Below are 14,776 nucleotides of genomic sequence, written 5' to 3'. Positions count from 1 at the left end.
AAAGATCTTGCATGTTTCTGTTGAGTTCAGTTCGCGCTGCTCTCGGTTGCTATTGATCAGTTGGAACTTGTTATGGATAGATCTAGTTGTCGTCGATGGTTCATGATGATACAAGTGCTACTAATGCAGGGGCGGAGCTTTTAAGGGGGAAGGGGGTGCACCCGCCCCCGCCAATATTTCGGTTAGGAGTGTAATTTTTCCGATTTTTCGTCTGAAATTTTTAAAATTATATAGGTTCGCCACCGCCAATTATTTTGCCTAAAAATTCCCTGCCTGTGATAATTGAGTAAATTTACTGCTCCAACATTTAGGAGCCAAAGACTATATATACAAAAAATAGAGAACACCAATGGACCCAAATAAATAGATACAATAAATACACATTTAACTATTTTTGTCTAACATCCCCCTTCAAGCGGAACGGTGGCGGCCGGATCCCAAGACGATCACGAAAGACTTCAAAATGGGATCGAGGAAGACTTTTGATGAAGATATCCGCAACTTGTAGCTTGGTCAGAACAAAGCACGTGTATAACTTCCCAGAGGAGACAAGTTCTCGAATAAAGTGATAATCTAGATCAATATGTTTAGCACGCTTGTGAGAGACAGGATTCTGAGTCAAGAATAAAGCACTTTTGTTGTCACACAGTAAGGTTGGACGATCAGGAGGAAGAGCATGAAGCTCACGTAGAAGGTGAGTAAGCCAAACAATTTCAGCAGCAGTGTTAGCCATAGCTCGGTATTCAGATTCACAACTTGAGCGAGCAACAGTAGGTTGTTTCTTAGCACTCCATGAAACGAGGTTCCCACCCAAGAAAATTGAGTAACCATAGGTGGAGCGTCCGATGTCAATACAACGAGCCCAATCAGCGTCAGAATACCCAAGTATGGCAGTTTTTGCAGGCTTGCTAAAAGACAACCCAAATGCAATCGTGCCTTTGACATAGCGAATGATGCGTTTGACCAGCTGAAAGTGAGTGGTGGTGGGAGCCTGTAGAAACTGGCTGACTTGATTCACAGCGTAGGATATGTCTGGGCGAGTAATTGTGAGGTACTGGAGAGCCCCAACCAAAGAACGGTATAAAGTTGGATCCGAATGCATGTCCCCAATGGCCGTAAGAGACTCGTGCGCTGCCATAGGAGTGTGAACGGGCTTGCACTCAAGGAGATCCGCACGAGCAAGGATGTCATGAGCATATTTCGACTGGGTTAGGAAGAGACCGTCAGCCGTAAGAGACTCGTGGCCGTAAGAGACTAGTGTGATACCATGTGATACTTGAGTAAATCCAACCTTTGGGAGCTAAAGACTATATATACAAAAAAATAGAGAACACCAATGGACCCAAATAAATAGATATAATAAATACACATTTAACTATTTTTGTCTAACACTGCCCCTACCAAGTTTATTGTCCAAAAATGGGGTAATCACTAGAATAGCCATTGAATGGTCAACTTTTCAAAAATGACCAACTGAAACGGCTCTACGAACCTTTTCACGAGTTCTGACACGGCTTAAAAGAGCTTTCCAAAACAGCCACTCACCTTTTGCCACTGAGAACTTTCTGACCATGTGCTGGGTTCTGACCATGTTACATCCACATCACTCTCTTTCTCTCTCTTCCGTATTGTTTTGTTCATTAAGATCTTACAAAACCCACTTTCTCTCTCTCTCTCTCTTACCACTTTCTTAATTTTGGCTTCTCCTTGCTTTGTGGGTTTGCTGAATCATGTTCAAAGTTGTGGGGTTTAGTAGGTTTAAACCCTTAATCTTTATGATACTAGTGGATACAACATCGTCGGAATCATTAACAGTGCAGGTGAGAAGCGACTTGCATAAGGCGGTTAACAAAACAGACACAATAGTGAAATTGTGATGTGACTGAGGTTGACGAGGAGTGATAAACGGAGTGGTTATTGGACTATTATAATCTTGACAACAGAAGCAAACATCATCATCGTCATTGTTATGATCATTGTCTTGTTTTGATGAAGAAAAGGAGTACCGGAAAAATGAGGCTTTGGGGTGGGGAATACCACCACAGGATTTGGATCTGAAGTGTAACGTCATAAAGAAGGAGAAAGTTGAATGAATGAAGATTGAAGAAGAGAGTAATAAGATGAATAAAGAATGATGGAAAATGACAGCGTTATTCTTTGTTTCGTCTGTATGTATGTGTGTGTGTGTGTGAGACTGAGCGTGGATGACAGACTAGACTAAGCATGGTAAAAGGTGAGTCAACTGCATTTATGAAAAAAAAGGAGAGAGAAATGGTGTTGACACGTGGCAAAAGGTGAGTGGCTGCTGAGGAAAGCTCTTTTAAGCCGTGTTGGAACTCGTGAAAAGCCTCGTGGAGCCGTTTCAGTTGGCCATTTTTGAAAAGTTAACCATTCAATTGCTATTTTCGTGATTATCCCACAAAAAAATTATACATATTTTCGTATTGAGTTTAAAAAAAACGTGAAGAATGGGGCTATTAGTTATTTTTTTTATAATTGTTTTTAAACTTAAAGTGAGTTTAAATAAAGTCTGAAACTAGTTTTTATATAAATGAAACTTGAGGGTTCAAATTTAGTTTTTTATACGTAAGAATGAGTCCTTTGGATGAATGAAGATTATTTAGTTTTATTTGGAGTTATTATTGTTTGACCCGACCCGAATCAAATAGCCAACCCAAACATATAACTCGAAACATAGTGATAGGAATTTTTTTTTGGGTCCCATGACTTTCCGCCCCCGCAGAACTTTTGGTCAAGCTCTGGCACTGTGACTGTAACTGCTAACGAGAAACAACGTGGTTATCGCTGTTACAAACCATTGTAACAGTTGTCATGAATTGTAAATGACGGTTTTAGACTTTTAGTTCATGACAACTTAAATTCATATTAATGAAATTAATTTTGTATAGTACTTCCTAGCATGTATAAATGAACTTGAAGGTTCATTTTTCTAAAGATGAAAAACTACAACACAGGAATAAGCAACTTAGAAACCTTTTAAAAATTTGGTGAGTAATCTCAATCGTTCATTCACTACTATCTACTTTTCCACCAAAATAAAACACCAAAAACCCGGTGCGTGCTTGGATTTCCGAGCTCATGTCCATCACTACAATTATTGCTCTAGGTGGATTGTTGTACTCTGCGGGCGTACGTGTATTTTACTAAGGACACGAAATCTAATTAAAGGGATGACTCTATCAAAAATAATCAACCAACACTATGTTGCAGTTGATTCACTGCTAAAAACATCATTGAAGGCAGTGGTTCAAATCATTGTACGTTTATATATTATATATATAGGGGCATGATTTAGAGAAAACATCCTAAAGTGTGAAAACAGTGAAAACGGTTCTGATCAGTTGGATCAAAACAATGTATGGATTAGATTGGCGCGGTGGCGTTTCCGTTAATAGCATCAACTTTATTACGTGCACGCGCTTCATTAAATAAAGTTATGGGAACAAGCAGGACAACTAATACCATCAGTTATATATAATTGGATTTTTGAAACTTTATATTTATATACGTATCGATATACAAGACACAATTTGTTGATAGCATACACAATATAATAATCTTCTGTAGAAAAATAAGCTTTTATAGATAATAGAAGAAACAAACCTACATGTTTACCCAGAATCTCTCCAAATGATTTTTCAACCATTAACCGCATTTAACCTACAAGAAACCTTAAGGATACCCGTACTAGCACCAAATCTAAGGGAACAATGGTAGGCCAATGACGTAGAATCTCAGAATCTTATATAAAACCCTTACTTCTAGCCACAACCATAACTTCCACCGTACATTCTGAATACCTATCCAGCCATGAGTTCTAGAAATATAGCTGAATTATGGCAATATGGAGAAAAGCTATTATCAGTAGAACACCGAGCTCGTAATCTAGAAGAAAAGCTTGCCTGCAACTACGACGAAAGGGAACAACACATAATATATATATATATATATATATACACACACACATATACTTTCCTTATATTTTGATAAAACATATATAGTGAAAGTAAATGATAATATATAACATATATATATATATATATATATATATATATATCTAGCAATGCCTAATACTGATAGGTATGATTATAGTTATGCTAATGCAGTATGAACAACAAAACGTATCTGAATGATTGTTTTGTGATATTAATATCTGAAAATGCTTGCAATTCAGATGTCAAAGGAAATAGCATGTACTCAGGAAATTCAGGCTAGTAATGAAAATTCTTGGGATAAAAGTACTATAGAAAGTATGATAGCTCAAGTAATATCTAATGCCATACCTTCGATCATTGAAGCTATTAAAATTTCTATGCCTATAAACGAGAAGCCCGCTATACGCTGTAAGCATACCCATCACTTCAAACCTAGCCGTAGTATCAATGGAAGCCATGAAATTCATACCAAAACTCCATCTTCCAAACGAAAGAAAACCACAATCTATAGTTATTCTTATAAGGAATCCCGCTCTAATAAATCATATAAGAACAAAGGAATGAAACCAGCAACCTATCTGCAGCACCTATAATAAAAAGCATTCAGGAAGACGCCATTTTAGGAAGACACACCACTGTAACTTTTGCAAAAAGACTGGGCATACAGAGGAAGAATGTAGAAGGAAAAATAACATATGTTTCAATTGCGGAGAACCAGGTCACATCCGTCCTTACTGCCCGAAACTATCTAAGGCACTCGACCACAAGGCTAAAAACCCAGATGAAGCTAAGGAAAACGCATAAATATCCACGACGCAGGAAGCAACAACAACTTTTAATATAAGCACCCGTACGTTTTGTCTGTACTAAAGTACTAATTGACTTTTTGATTCCAATCAAAATCTTATGATCATTGTGTCGCCGAATTTCTTTCATAAAGCCAACACACATTTGTCTCATCTCTTGGCATATTCTTATGTCGCACATGCATTGCTTGTTACGCACGTGATTTCACTTCAAAAAATCATTTATTCACAAGTTCAAATATTATTTCGTTATACTCATTCTGATAATCTATATGATTACAAAACATTGACTTCTTGATATCGAGTCAACAGATTTCTTGGAAAACTCCTTTTCTTTTTAAAGTTCCTTACCGGATTTTTCATTGTAACCATTTATTGTCAAAAACATATATCCATTGTTGGAATATGTCCAAACCAAGCTCAAATTTTTTGAACTTGCTCAGATATGTATTCAATTCAAGATCCCATATGATGAATTGAGCTCATCATATTCAAGGTAATCTCAACTAACCTTTCATTTGTTTGAATCATAGTAGACTTGTTTAAAGTATTCAACTCCAATAAATCATTTGTTAAATCACGACACCCTGTGGTGACGTTTTCTTTGAAACTTGAACTGATTTCATTTTCACGCCTAAGGTGTGAATTTATCCATCTTCTGTTGGTTCATTATCCTAAACCAGTCTTAATTCAATTATGTGTTAAGATAAAGGTACCTAAATTCCTATTCCAATGTACCTCTGACATGTAATGCCCATAAATTTAAAATCATTAACCACTAAGAACACCCTAATTAAGACACCCAAGTAATTCTGCACTAACCCTAAAATTTTCGAAACAATCGGAATCAGGATCAGGGCCCCTAAAACTCAGGGGGGTTAAACCCGGCTGGATGTTTATCTACTTAAAAACGTTGTTTAAATTCAATTGGACCAGATTTTGACTCAGCTAAGCTACTTAGACACGAAGCAACCTAGGCTAGAAAGTAGACCCGTCGCGCCACGCGACGGGTACACAAGTCTCTTTCGCGTGGCGCGAAGGAGTCCATTTTCCAGCTATAAATAGTCGGGTCTGGGACTTGATTTCTGGCACAAAATCGACGGAAAAATTCACAATATACGCTGAGTTATAGTTCAATTACTATACAAACACACACTAATCTCGAAACGCTGCCGCAATCAGGGTAATAACTCGATCGCTATTACGATTCAACATCCGATCGATTATAACTATCCGACGATTGTCCGAGTGCTGCTCAAATCGAGCTTATACTTTATTATTCATCGTGATTTCGACTTGAATATTTGAGTGCTGTTCGAATTCGGACTATGCTCTGTTATTGGTTGTGAATCCGATCGAATTATTAAGTATTATACTTTGTCGTTTGTCGATAATTCGATAAATGAGTTGAAGTATTGCACTTGTTAATTGTTGTGAAGGTTTAATCTCGTGAATTGACGTAAATGCTGTATTAAGTTACTAACCTAGTTTGTGTGCATGTTATTTAAATTAGGTTAAAAGATTAATCAGTAGTCTAAACTCTGCCCGTATAAATCTAAAATATTAGCACAAGGTAGCGTCACTTTGAAGTTATTAAGGTACGGATCCTTACCCCACTCTTTATTGCTTCATATTCAAATTGTTATAAACCCCTAAGTTACTATATCTTTTAAAAAACTCCTCACGTCTTTGATTATCGATTCATTTGACAGTCCGTTCGATTCCTATCCTAAACATTTGATTTAACTTTCATGTCATGCGATAGTATTATGTTGTTATACTCATTATCGCATGTTCCAATATATGTTCCGTTTTGTTATGAAAATAAGTTTTATAAGTTATGTGAATAAGACCATTTGTACTCTGATACCCTGAGTATCGCTTCTCGTGGAGTGTCCCACGAGCATGTTGTTGTGGCATCAACATCATGTGCTCCATCCGTGATGGAGAGATCAGTTCACGGCGTCTCTTAAGTACAAGTGTGGTACATAAGGCTATTAGGAGGCGTATGGATCGATCCTAGAATTTAAGTATAAGGAGGTGGATAACGGGTATGCCAATTCGCCATCTCATGTGATAATTATGCAGGAGTAGCTACCTGTGTATTGTCACGTTTTAAGTTTGCTCATGGGTACATCCGTAAGATATGATTATGAAATTTTGTTCTTGCATCGTATCATTTTCGCCTAAAGTTCCATCCGGATAAGATTTCATATGAAGCATTATTTGTTATTTGAGCCTAAAATTCCGTACTGAGCATTCGGCTCATTCCGTAAACTTTTTGTATATACAGGTCCACAGGTTACTTTGGGAGGGGAAACGAGAGAAGAATAAAGCCTAGGAATAAATCTGAAGATGTTAGTTAATTAAGACAAACGTCTCCGCTTGTATAATAATCTTAATTTTAATGGTCGTGTGATTGTATCCTTATCAAATAAATAAATGGAATTATGACTTTTGTTTATGTTACCGTTATTGTGACACGTCAGCCCTTCCGGGTTGGGGTGTTACATGACATTTCTTTCATCTTTGATCAATCCTATGATATTCATTTATTCCTTCATTTGAACATCCTATCTTTTGAATATCCAGATTCACTTTATTGAAACTTTCAGTTAATTTCGAGAACGGTGAATTCGTTCGGTCACCGTAATCATTGAATTCTTTCAAATCAATACGACACCTTGCGGTGTCTGTATAAATTTGTAACATGAGTTATTCGTGATTTTAATTTCCACTAATTCACGCAACCTCCATATGTCTTTCGTTTGACTCATCATTCAAGTAGTCTTGATACAATTATGTATCAGGACAATGATACACTAAACTCTATTGTATTTTTGATGTATCCCTGCCATTCAAATAAATGTCACTAATTTCTGGTTTGATAAGTTGACAAATCATTTTTCATACTTCTATTTTCATTTGGAATCAATGATTCTGAGTCTTCCTCAATTGACGATCAAAGTAAGTTCTCTTTTGACATTGAATCCTATTATATCTAAAAAGTCATTTACATTCGATTCATAAGTCCCTGTGACATTTAGTCACCTTAATGATGATATCATTTCATCTCGTTTAGTTAACATCGATTCCTGAAACTAATTTTATTGAAACCATTGAATTCCAATTACCATATGATATCCTTATATTCATCTTTTGATTCTACCTCAGACACCTTGACACTGTTTTTACTAACTACAAGGCCTGACCTAACTCCAAGGAGATAGCATAGCTCAAATCTCGAGGACGAGATTTAAAACAAGGTGGGGGAGTGTAGGATCATTTTCTGACCCAAACGAGTCGATCAGAAGAGTTTTTGCTTAATACGAGAGGCGGAAACAAACGTATTGAGGTAATTCAGCTTGTAATTCACTTTAAACTATCTTTTGATTGATTTGACAAAGTTTTACAGCGAGTAGACACTTCGGCAGCAGTTCGGTACTGAAACCGGAAAGTTACAAATGAGATGGCACGATGGGTATTTATAGGACTGCCTATTTCGCACGAATATGCCCACGCGAAATCACTTTCAGATGAAATTCCTATTTCGTACGAAATCACCAAGTGATTTCGTGCGAAATACCCACAAACATACTTTTTGACGTTTTTCTCGTATTACGTGCCATTATCTATCTATTTTAATACAAGACTCGATACAAGACAAAGTCGACAGACGTATGCACCAACAGACTCCCCCTCAGATGTTGACGAAGTCTTCAGTGTCAAGTCTTCAATCCTTAATCTTTATCAGTCTTCTCGAACTCTCTCGAAGTATCTGACAATGTAAAGCATCCTCAATCTTCTTTCTTCTCTTCATTTCCAGGATCTCGACCTGGCTATTATCTCACTCTATTTCTCTTGATCAGATCTCTTGATTCCTTAAGTTCATCAGTATCATCAGTTTGCGCAATCTCACAGATCCATGATCAGAACCTAGCTCTACAGACTCCTCTTTTGCTAGCCAACTCCCCCTTAAGCTGTGCTTGGGATCATAGTCTGACTTTCACATTTTCAGGATCTAAACCTGGTTCTTCCTAATCAAAGACTCCTCAGGAATCGAAACCTAGTTTACCTACACATCCTCTACCCCAAAATAAATTTCACAAATTTAAAATTTTACAAATTTATTTACCACTTGCAGGTATCAATCAATCACAAAATGATTTTACAATTTAAATCTCTGATGAACCAATTGTAAAAATAACATTTTTTTCAAACAATTTTTCATCTCAAACAAATTCTCTCAAACCTTTTGTTCATCATGTTTAGCACTTGGAATTTTGAAAATCATCTTTCCAACATCAGTTGTCGAAAATAAGATGAAATAAAATCTTTTTGTATTTTCAAAACTTTATGCTAAAACACACTTAAAATCTTTTTGGATTTTTGTTTTGAAAGAAATGCAGAAAAGAAATATTTACAGACAATATTTTTGTGAGTTTGTGTAAGAGGATCATATAAGTTTTGATGCTATCATAATTAATGCTATCAACCAGGCTGTTGCTGGGTTGCTTCCAAACCTGGTTGCTCAAACAGCTGAGGCCGTTATTCAACAAACTCTTCATCCAGAACGCCCTAACACTAATCTAACCTCTGGTGGTGAAATTCGTGAGAATACCACGAACAATATTACTTATAGTATAGACATATGGATTAGTAAATTCCAAAAACAAAAGCCGAAATCCTTTAGTCACGCTACTAATCCAGTCGAAGCAAGAAACTGGATAGCTCATGTTGAAAAGATCTTCGGAGTTCTTGGAGTTCCGGAGCAATACAAAGTTAGACTGGCTACCTACAAATTGGAAGATGACGCACAAACTTGGTGGGAAGGATATAAGCAAGTCAAAGGAGGGGATGATTTTGACGCTAATCTTTCATGGGTCGACTTTCGTAATATCTTTTACGATAAGTATTTTTCGACCGCTGATAAAGAAGCTTATATCAGGGAGTATGCAATAATTCGACAGGGGAGTGATGAACCAGCCTCTGAGTTCATTACTCGATTTTCAAGGTTGGCTAGTATTGTAGGAGATGTTGCAGGATCAGCAGAAGTCCAGGCAGAAAAATGCAAGTGGGCAGTTAATGATCGAATTCGGAAATCGATCATGTACATGAAATTTATAGATATCACCGAAGTTGCTGATGCAATCAAAACTTTTGAATTCGAAAGGAAAGAATTCCTATCCCGAACTGGGGATAATAAGAAGAGAAATAGGGAAGGCCAATTTAAGCAAGAAATCGGCCAATCATCCACTACGCCACAGCATCAAGATCGTAAAGTGCAAGGAAATCAAAACTCCGGAAATCAAGCACGTCCATGGCAACCTAGACTTCAAAACCCAAAGCCTGCTCAAAACCAGATTCAGTTGTATGCAGAACCTATTAGAGCTCAACCACTGAATCAACAAGTAAACCCGAATCAGATTACATATCCTCTATGTAATACTTGTGGTAAGAGACATCAGGGCATATGTCACCGAAGTACAGGAGCATGCTTTAGATGTGGCCAAACTGGACACATGATCAAGGAATGTCCTAAGAAAGATACTAAGAAGAATAATCAACCCAATGTTGGAGGAAGAATTTTCGCACTTTCTGCTACTGATTGGTGAACGTAGTATCTATGTGTTATTCGATACAGGAGCGACCCATTCTTTAGTATCCCACTCGTTTACTAAGTATCTTCCGATAAGACCAACTCTCTTAGATCACACTTTCACCATTTCCACTCCCATAGGAACTTCATCCGTAATCACTTACGTATATCAAGATTGTCCGATCCGTATTGAATCTATTGTGTGTAAGGCAGACCTATTTCCAATACATATGTGTGACTTTGATGTTATTCTAGGAATAGATTGGTTGTCTAGACATCGTGTAACTATAGATTGTCATTCTCGCCGAGTTATTTTCGGTGATCTTCATCATCCTGATATTATATATCAGGGAACTCAAGCCCATAAATCTCTTAAAATTATCTCTGCACTTAAGGCTCGAAAATCCATATCAAACGGCTGTGCTGGATTCCTAGCATCGATTAAGGATACTTCTGCTAGTATTAAGAGTATCGATAGCCACTCCGTTGTTCGTGAATATCCTGATGTATTTCCGGATGAACTCTCGGGATTACCACCCGACCGTCAGTTGGAATTCACCATCGACTTGATTCCTGGTGCCGAACCTATTTCTAAAGCTCCATACCGTATTGCCCCGATGGAACTGAAGGAGTTGAAGGAACAATTGCAAGAATTGTTAGATTTAGGATTCATAAGACCCAGTGTTTCACCTTGGGGTGCTCCGGTCTTATTTGTGAAGAAGAAAGACGGTAGTATGCGTTTATGTATTGACTACCGAGAGCTGAACAAGATTACTATTCGTAATCAGTATCCTCTGCCTCGCATTGATGACCTCTTTGATCAACTTCAGGGGGCTCAGTTCTTCTCAAAAATCGACCTGAGGTCTGGGTACCATCAACTAAAGGTTAAGAATGATGATGTTCCCAAGACCGCTTTTCGTACTCGATATGGTCATTACGGATTTTTGGTTATGCCCTTTGGGCTAACTAATGCACCCGCAGTCTTCATGGATTTGATGAATCGCGTATTTCACCAATTCCTAGACAAATTCGTTATTGTCTTTATCGATGACATTCTGGTATATTCTAAAAGTCGCGAAGAGCATGAAGCACATCTACATGAAGTACTTGGAACCTTCCGGCATGAGAAATTGTACGCGAAGTTCTCCAAATGTGACTTTTGGCTTAGCCAAGTGTCATTTCTAGGTCATGTCATATCAGCAGAGGGAATTATGGTAGACCCAACAAAGGTTGAAGCTATTACAAAATGGCCAAGACCCATTTCTGTTACCGAAATACGAAGTTTCTTGGGTCTTGCTGGCTATTACCGAAGATTTGTTGAAAGATTCTCGGTAATTGCTTTACCACTCACAAAACTCCTAAGGAAAGGGGTGAAGTACTCATGGAATGAGGAACAAGAGAAAAGCTTTGAAGAATTAAAGAAACGACTTGTATCCTCTCCGATACTCGCTCTCCCTTCTAGATCAGGAGGTTACCAAGTCTACAGTGATGCCTCAAAGAAGGGATTAGGTTGTGTGCTAATGCAACATGGGAAGGTTATCGCTTATGCCTCCCGTCAGTTGAAGCCTTATGAAGTTAACTATCCTACACATGATTTAGAACTAGCCGCAGTCGTCTTTGCACTTAAGATTTAGCGACATTATCTGTATGGTGAGAGTTGTGACATCTTCACCGACCACAAGAGCCTCAAGTATATATTTACGCAGAAGGAGCTAAATATGAGGCAAAGAAGGTGGTTAGAACTTTTAAAAGATTATGACGCAAATATTCAATACCATCCAGGCAAAGCCAATGTTGTAGCTGACGCATTAAGCCGAAAGAACTCCGGCACTATATCTTGCCTACAAATTCAACCTCATGTTAGGAGGGATCTCGAAAGGATGGACATTTGGCTTCAGGTTAGTAAATCTGATGGATATCTAGCTAAAATGCAGATTGAACCCGAACTCATATCCCGGATCAAAGAAGCACAAAAGCAAGATGGAGAACTTTGGGCAATTGTGCAAAATCTCGAGGTGGGTAAGCAATCTGAATTTAGTATAGACCATCAGGGGGTGATTTGGTGCGGCAAAAGACTTTGTGTACCCGATGACTCCACCCTTCGTGAGTCATTGTTAGCCGAAGCTCACAGCTCACCATTTTCGATTCACCCAGGATCTACCAAGATGTATAGAGATTTAAGACAAAACTTCTGGTGGAATGGCATGAAGGAAGACGTTGCTCGATACGTAAGTAAATGTCTCACTTGCCAACAAGTGAAAATTGAACACAAACGAGCAAGCGGTCTGTTGCAGCCATTGGATATTCCCATATGGAAGTGGGATGAGATCACAATGGATTTTGTTACTGGTCTACCTAAGACATTCAAGAAGAATGATGTTGTATGGGTTGTTGTCGATAGATTATCAAAGTCAGCACATTTTCTACCAATTCAACAAGGATTTTCGGTTAATAAGTTATCCGAAATATTTCTTCAAGAAATTATTCGACTCCATGGCACACCATCTTCCATTGTTTCCGATAGAGACCCACGTTTCACCTCACGATTTTGGAAAGGTTTTCAGGCAGCTTGGGGGACACGACTAAAGTTTAGTACGGCTTTCCATCCACAAACAGATGGGCAGTCAGAACGCACGATTCAGACCTTGGAAGACATGCTCCGAGCATGCGCATTTGAATGGTCTGGAAACTGGGATGAATATTTATGTCTTGTTGAGTTCGCTTACAACAATAGTTGGCAAGCAAGTATTGGCATGGCACCTTTTGAACTTTTGTACAGTCGGAAATGTCGCGCACCATTATGCTGGAATGAAGTCGGAGAAAAGATTATTGAAGGGCCAGAATTAGTTCAGATTACAAATGAAAAAGTCTCTATTGACTTTTCGTATGGTAAGATATTTTATTAAGATAAGTTATAAAAGGACCATTAGGGCACATATATAAGATAATTAACAAGTATAGTCATGACCTTAGTTATGAATTTCAGATACACATGTGTGGTTAGGAGATTCTGATTACATAAGTTAGTAACTCTGTTAGGAAAGTTTCGTTTCTGTTACTTATACATTAGGTTATATTCTTATTTGAAAAATTTCGAGGACGAAATTTCTTTTAAGGGGGTAATAGTTGTAATGCCCATAAATTTAAAATCATTAACCACTAAGAACACCCTAATTAAGACACCCAAGTAATTCTGCACTAACCCTAAAATTTTCGAAACAATCGGAATCAGGATCAGGGCCCCTAAAACTCAGGGGGGTTAAACCCGGCTGGATGTTTATCTACTTAAAAACGTTGTTTAAATTCAATTGGACCAGATTTTGACTCAGCTAAGCTACTTAGACACGAAGCAACCTAGGCTAGAAAGTAGACCCGTCGCGCCACGCGACGGGTACACAAGTCTCTTTCGCGTGGCGCGAAGGAGTCCATTTTCCAGCTATAAATAGTCGGGCCTGGGACTTGATTTCTGGCACAAAATCGACGGAAAAATTCACAATATACGCTGAGTTATAGTTCAATTACTACACAAACACACACTAATCTCGAAACGCTGCCGCAATCAGGGTAATAACTCGATCGCTATTACGATTCAACATCCGATCGATTATAACTATCCGACGATTGTACTTGTTAATTGTTGTGAAGGTTTAATCTCGTGAATTGACGTAAATGCTGTATTAAGTTACTAACCTAGTTTGTGTGCATGTTATTTAAATTAGGTTAAAAGATTAATCAGTAGTCTAAACTCTGCCCGTATAAATCTAAAATATTAGCACAAGGTAGCGTCACTTTGAAGTTATTAAGGTACGGATCCTTACCCCACTCTTTATTGCTTCATATTCAAATTGTTATAAACCCCTAAGTTACTATATCTTTTAAAAAACTCCTCACGTCTTTGATTATCGATTCATTTGACAGTCCGTTCGATTCCTATCCTAAACATTTGATTTAACTTTCATGTCATGCGATAGTATTATGTTGTTATACTCATTATCGCATGTTCCAATATATGTTCCGTTTTGTTATGAAAATAAGTTTTATAAGTTATGTGAATAAGACCATTTGTACTCTGATACCCTGAGTATCGCTTCTCGTGGAGTGTCCCACGAGCATGTTGTTGTGGCATCAACATCATGTGCTCCATCCGTGATGGAGAGATCAGTTCACGGCGTCTCTTAAGTACAAGTGTGGTACATAAGGCTATTAGGAGGCGTATGGATCGATCCTAGAATTTAAGTATAAGGAGGTGGATAACGGGTATGCCAATTCGCCATCTCATGTGATAATTATGCAGGAGTAGCTACCTGTGTATTGTCACGTTTTAAGTTTGCTCATGGGTACATCCGTAAGATATGATTATGAAATTTTGTTCTTGCATCGTATCATTTTCGCCTAAAGTTCCATCCGGATAAGAT

At 37.9% G+C, this 14,776-nt stretch overlaps 1 protein-coding gene across 1 annotated transcript; it reads right to left on the bottom strand.

The window, feature by feature from the left end:
* Positions 1–388: 388 nt before the first annotated feature.
* LOC110919493 (uncharacterized mitochondrial protein AtMg00810-like) lies at positions 389–1,641 on the bottom strand. Its single transcript, XM_022163761.1, has 2 exons — positions 1,546–1,641; positions 389–1,300 (listed from the first exon to the last, which is right to left on the bottom strand). The coding sequence occupies exons 1-2, from the start codon at positions 1,639–1,641 to the stop codon at positions 389–391; spliced, it is 1,008 nt and encodes a 335-aa protein (XP_022019453.1).
* Between the last annotated feature and the right edge of the window lie 13,135 nt (positions 1,642–14,776).

Source organism: Helianthus annuus, chromosome 16, assembly GCF_002127325.2.
Source record: "Helianthus annuus cultivar XRQ/B chromosome 16, HanXRQr2.0-SUNRISE, whole genome shotgun sequence".
Taxonomy (NCBI): Eukaryota; Viridiplantae; Streptophyta; class Magnoliopsida; order Asterales; family Asteraceae; genus Helianthus; species Helianthus annuus.
Note: the sequence above shows the minus strand (reverse complement) of the source record. Positions and strands in the feature narration are given on the sequence as shown.